The following is a 6,062-nucleotide window of genomic DNA, read 5'->3' on the forward strand; positions in this document are numbered from 1 at the left end:
CACAGGATCTAAATGTCTCAATAGAAGACTAGGGAGACAAAATACAATCACCCCAGTTGTAAGTTATATTGTATTAACATACTGTACCATACAGATTGGACATTTTAAAATATTTATAAGAAAGATATATAGTACCACATTAACAACAATTAAATTGTCACCTACACAAAAAATGATTAAAATCACACAAGTATTGTTTTGATTATAAATATTTTTAATGAGTTCTATATGTAATTTGAGTCTTTAGAAGATAAAATGAAAAAGGTGCAGACAAACTGCAATTTCTTTAAACTAGACTTGTCCAAGTTATTATGGAAGCATCCATGGTATCCATCCTGAAACTGGAAACCAAGCAAATGTCTCCTCCCAGAGGATGAAAAGTGAATAGCTTGTGTTTCAGTCACTGGTTAGACTGACTTGAATTAACTACTTCATTTCACATCAATCTTCAATCATCAAAAAATTACTTCGTTTTTTGTATATCTACAAACACATAACTGAAGTACCAGCATGTATAAAGAAAACATAACGCCTGTATCAGACCAATAAATAAATACATTCAATGAACGTTCTAACCAACACAGAAATGTTTTCTAGTGTAGCCGATTTCTGTAATAGTACATTAAAGGTGCATTTCACCCATTTTCATCCTATGTTTGTATTGGTCCTCACTAACACTAATGCTCATAAGATGGCACCATTTCTGTTTACTCCTACCATTCACCATTAGCTTTTCTATTAGCTTGGAATCACCATAGATGTTGATTCTAAGCTAACAGAAACTACACAGCCTCACTCTTCCTGGAAAGTTAGCATGCTGAAATAGAAGCCATTGTTTTTGCATTAATAAAAAAAGGGGGGGGGGAAGTACACTTGTCTAAAATCACCAAACCTTCCTACCAATTATGTCAGTGGTAGGTAGGTTTCTGAACTGTCCATAGCCCTCCTCTGAGACACAGAGAGTGAGTAGACAGAAGTGGTTCCATCTTATAATGAGCATGAGTGAGGACTAATTATATGAAGATGGGTGGTGTGGTCCTTTAAATGCGACATAAAACAGCATTCTGAGGGGAAAAAAGACTGAGCTACAAGCAGTGATTAAATAACTGAAGTTATATTGCCATATTGGCAACAGATTTAGAGTTGAGGGTAAATGTCTTCACATTTAGCATGCTAACACAAGGACAAAAATAAAACAAAACACACTACATTCAACTATTGATTTGTTCAGTGTAACTCACAGTGAATCTCACACCATGGTGCAGCAATTTCACACAAGGCACTAACTGGATTAGAATAATCGAATGGGCTCCTGATTGCATGAGGATGTTAACATCTCCAGGTAGTACTGGTATACTAACTTTAATTATTGGAGATAATTTGCTAAAACTGTCACACGGTAGAGAATAGATTAGGCAAGAGCCCTGGGAATTGGGCCAGTGCCTATGTGTGTGTGTATTCTATTCGATTGAAGCAGACTCTCCCTAGGATAGCACCTGGAATAACACCGTTTGGTTCTCATCTCATAATATTCAAAAACAGCTTGCTGCGAGTGAGCAGCAGGCTACACAAATGTGTTAAACAATCAGCACAAGAGCTGCTACACCAAAGCTGTAAAAAAAATCCTGCGATTTTATCTATACTTTCACACACACACCAAAAGACACACATTTCTGGTGTAACGTTAAGAACAAAGGTATTACTATTTGGTATAGGAGGAATGTGGTTAAGAATAAATACTAAAACGGAGTGGAACCAAAATAAGTTCTTATGGTAACACTTCGATCCTGAAAATCCTGGACTATGCTGTGACACCTGAGAGGGGTTAAAAAAAAACAAAGAGGCCTGTGAGAATGAATTATGCAGGATACTCCAGTCCAGTCCAGTCCAGTATGTCTGGCGACATCAAACAGTGTAGTCCAGCTCTGCATTCAGAGCTGTGTACATCCCATAAACGGCATCTACTGTGGCGGTGTAGTTGATCAAGAACTGACGAACGTCGGCCAAACAGTCGTCCTCGTTCACCTCCTCACCCTTTGACAGTGCCTTGAGGAAATCTGATCTGTAGGGTGCGGCGAGCAGCGCTGCCTGCAAAGCACAACAAAGCCAATGTTTATAGATCTTCAGATAAGTGTTGGTTTCCTCAACTGGAACAGGTGTTCTGGGGGGGGGGGGTCTCCAGATGATTAGCTTAACGTGAAACGTTGTTTTCTCACTCAACAGTAAACAAACCAACCAAGATAAAGTATAAGTGTATAGAGGGTATCTATATCTGCACATTTCTAAAATGACAATAAGGACTTTTAAGACCCCTTAATACCTCTAAAATAAAATAAAAATTACATTCTCCGAATTGTCAAATATTAGAGGCCGAAATTGTGAAAATAGCCGATCTACTACGCCTCGCAGCGTTGTGAGCATGTAGATCGGCTATTTTCACAATAGAACTGTGTTAAAAAAAAAATGTAATGCCTCAAGTCTTACAACTCCAAGTGCTCATCAGGGTGGGGGGGGGGGGGGGGGGGGGGGGGGTCCCCAGTTCAAATATGATTATCTTGGGGGACGCAACCTGAAAAGGTTGAGAACATTTGGACAAGAACATTTGGACTACCTTTTTTCACCAACGAAAACTGAATAAAAACTAAATAAACTAAGCTATGATGACTAAGCTATGATGACTAAGACTAAGACTAAATGTATTGACAATTTCATCAACAAATAAAAACTAGGCCATAATGTTAGGGAGAAGAGATCCAGCGCTCGGGTGTTGCGCTCTGAAAATAGCAGATCTCTGTTATTTCCAGCATGCAATCAAGTGTAAAACCAGGCATTTACGTCAGGTTAAAAAGTCTGGTCACTCATGCGCTTCAGACGCAGCAACTTCCCTTTTCACTTCCATTATTGAGGAGAAAAGGTCTGGATTGAGCCGTTGCAGCGACTTCACAGCACTGAAGTGTGTTGAGTCCAACATGACTGCAGCTAATCAAATTAATAATGGGTGTGTTCGTTTTAGGTGTGCCTAGAGCCATGGGTGTGCCAGTGTGCAAGCAGAGTTGCAAGTATTGTCAATTCATATTTGCACACCTAAATCTAACACTCATTTTATTATAAGCTATGTTTCTTAAATCATGATTACTATAAGGTTATTAATGTCACGGTCAGTCTTATACACAGAGTACACTGACTGCCATGTTTTTATCTTGCTGTAGTTTATCTCTTTTTTTAACTTGAAAATGAACTACAAAATCTGCCTAGGGTTTCTTTCATCCCCCTTTAAGATTCAGATATAATGCCTAGTGTGAGCTATTGATAATATTACATAAGGTATATCTGAAGTTCTCTTTGGCCTGAAAATAAGGGGCGGTGTATGCCTTATAATATGTAAACGTACAACAATAGAAGCAATAAAACGAATGGACAAGAGTATACGAAACCAGCAAACTGCCAAGTTCTGACTGATATGGTACTCATTACTCACCTTGAAGACTTTCTGGACTATCCAGCCATGATATCTCTTCAGTGCCTGTTCATAAGCTTTGGTGATGTTGACACGGATAAGGTTTGGGTTGTTCTCATCTCTCTCTCCATCTGCTAAACTCTGCAGCAGGATCTGGATGAAACGGAGACCCCTGCAAGAGAATGAGCCTCTTGGGTCATCATGTTTAGCTACGGCTAGGCATTAGGCAAAAATATATATACCATCTCAAGTTGTGATATGAGTCATCCGTCATCTATCATCTGTGAATTTTGTTATCGTAATATTGTGATATGGCATAAGAGTTGTCTTTTCCCGATTGTAATCATGGTGTCAGCCAGGTATTAATGATTTCAACAGCCTAATGCTGCATTCACACTGAGAGAAGCCAAGCTAATGGTTTGCTTGGTAATTCAATGTATTCTCTATGTAAACCAGCTTTAAAAAATTCCAAGCTTTTTTTCCAGCTTGGAATAAAAAAAAAAGCTGGTTTGCATAGAGAATACATTGAATTACCAAGCAAACCATTAGCTTGGCTTTTCTGTATGTGCATTAAACTTTGAAAAAGTCTCAAAAATCTTAGCCCACAACACATGTGTTGTGAGCTTGGAGATCATCTGTTTTATATCACAATACCCTCAGAAATATAGTGATGTCGGATTTTGCCAGACTTGTTTAGTCCAGACATGCTGTTTCACAGTTGATGATAATGTGCCTTTGGAAAGTACCCTCGGTTTAACATTCAACACACATCACACAGGCTCTACACACTGCAGGCTACCCACCTCTTCAGCCACATGAGGGCTAAGGTCGCCCCAACCTTTGGCCATTCTGTTCCATGGGCTTCCCTCTCGCTCTCCAGGATCTGCTGGAGAGTTGCATACTTGGCAGGGTCCTTGTTGTAAATTCCTCTTATTTTCTGAAAATGTAGACACCAGTACATAAACATGCATTACCTTATTCATCCTAAATTCACAACACTGATATTAAAGCTGCATTCTGTATCTTTTATATCCTATATCGGGATATGAACCCAGGTCTAGCCATGTGTCCGGGGGAGACATTGCACCTATGAGCTTCAGTCAGTACTACTCCTCGACTAGGTTTTCTACCTTTCTACCAGGGTCTAAAATTTAATCTCTCAATGGAAGGAAGAGTAGGGAGAACACCTCCAACCACTGCAGAGGTGCTAGTAATATATTCTATTAAAATACTCGAACCTACAGATTATTGGGGCGCCTGCTGGCCTACCGGTCCAGGTGCATATACCACATAGGCTCAGTGTGGCCTGACAGCACGTCACTGGTTCGATTCCCGATCCCGGTGACCTTTTCTGCGTGTCACTCCCCATCTCTCTCCCCGTTATTAGCTGTCAGTCTACTATCCTATCAATAAAGGCATAAAAGCCCAAAACATATGAAAAAAAAAGAAAGAAAGAACAGAAAAAATATATAGCCTATATACATATACAGATTATTGTTTAAAAATTAAAAATAAAGTCCCAGATTGCATCTTTAAAATGGCTAGTATTCATAACAGTCAGTAACCCTACTACTATGAATGCACATTGCACAATACTGTAATTCCTAGGCTATTTATACATGTGTTTCAGAACTTCCAGTTTCTTACCGTTATGTTGCCATTAATGTCTGACTTAATGGGTGCAAATACTGCTGACCCTAGACAGTCTGAAAGAGAAACAGAACATAGAGAGACATTTGAGCCAAGTACAATTAAATATGAATGAATCCTCACAAATACCACCAGGCCAGTGGGGACGTGCCATGCATGGGGGCTGCTGACTAGAAATCAGTCAACTTATTGTGAAGAATGCGGCGAATCTTCTGGGGTCAATAAAGGGTCCTTTCACAGGCTAAAGTCACAATGACGCCAATGTGTGTACTGTAGGCTACCGTAGCCTAGTGTTCAGTGCAATGCACTCACTACAAAACCACTCAGAATCTCCAGACTGCAGCGCCTACTGTGTAAGCCTCCGACAATGTATTTTCTGGTACCCTATTATCCCTATGCGTGTGCACTGTGCATTCGTTACATTGTTACGTCGTGTATATAGCAATACTAGCTGGTGTGATTGAAGATGTTTTTTTTCCTTATTTTTATTGAGAAATACGGTACGTTTTAAAAGAAAGGCAATGGCAATGTAGCCTAGTATAAGTATTCGCTATAGTTCGAAGGCAAAGTCGCATTCAGTTCAGGTGTACTTACCAAAGAAAGGTGGAAGATGAGATACGGACTCCAGAAACAACTTTGTGTCAAGTACATTATCAGCAGGTAGCTCTTTGAATTTGTTGTCCAGTAGAAGAGCCATAGTACAACTGTCTGGAACTACAGCCTTGAAAGCCTCGCAGACAGTTATAAGTAACGTACAGTACAGTAGTAGTAAATAGCGTTCGAGAGAGGAACCCGGAACTGTCGTTCCTCGTGTCTCATGTCACGTTAGTCCGAAAATATCCGACCTCCAAGCTCACTACGCGTCGCGTACGCGACGCGCCGTGAGCTTGGAGATCGGATATTTTCGCCGCGGCGCACCGTCGTACGACGAGGTCCAGGCTGACGCGAGACGCGC

At 40.2% G+C, this 6,062-nt stretch overlaps 1 protein-coding gene across 1 annotated transcript; it reads right to left on the reverse strand.

Annotated features, from left to right (window-relative positions):
* Positions 1-367: 367 nt before the first annotated feature.
* On the reverse strand, positions 368-5,831 carry LOC308299478 (glycolipid transfer protein-like). The gene is made up of 5 exons (XM_080743259.1): positions 5,702-5,831; positions 5,105-5,163; positions 4,261-4,394; positions 3,479-3,629; positions 368-2,088 (listed from the first exon to the last, which is right to left on the reverse strand). Exons 1-5 carry the CDS (start codon positions 5,802-5,804, stop codon positions 1,906-1,908), a joined length of 630 nt encoding a protein of 209 aa, XP_080599385.1. The 5' UTR covers positions 5,805-5,831; the 3' UTR covers positions 368-1,905.
* Positions 5,832-6,062: the final 231 nt, after the last annotated feature.

Source organism: Nannobrachium achirus, assembly GCF_963921795.1.
Source record: "Nannobrachium achirus genome assembly, chromosome: 15".
Lineage (NCBI taxonomy): Eukaryota > Metazoa > Chordata > Actinopteri > Myctophiformes > Myctophidae > Nannobrachium > Nannobrachium achirus.

Bases quoted from the DNA above. Each gene is read 5' to 3' on its own strand.
- LOC308299478 (XM_080743259.1), bottom strand. From the start codon at position 5,804: ATGGCTCTTCTACTGGACAACAAATTCAAAGAGCTACCTGCTGATAAT. The intron at 5,164-5,701 runs GTAAGTACACCT...TTTCTCTTTCAG, and splicing joins TCATCTTCCACCTTTCTTTG to ACTGTCTAGGGTCAGCAGTA. The intron at 2,089-3,478 runs GTGAGTAATGAG...TGTGCTTTGCAG, and splicing joins TAGTCCAGAAAGTCTTCAAG to GCAGCGCTGCTCGCCGCACC.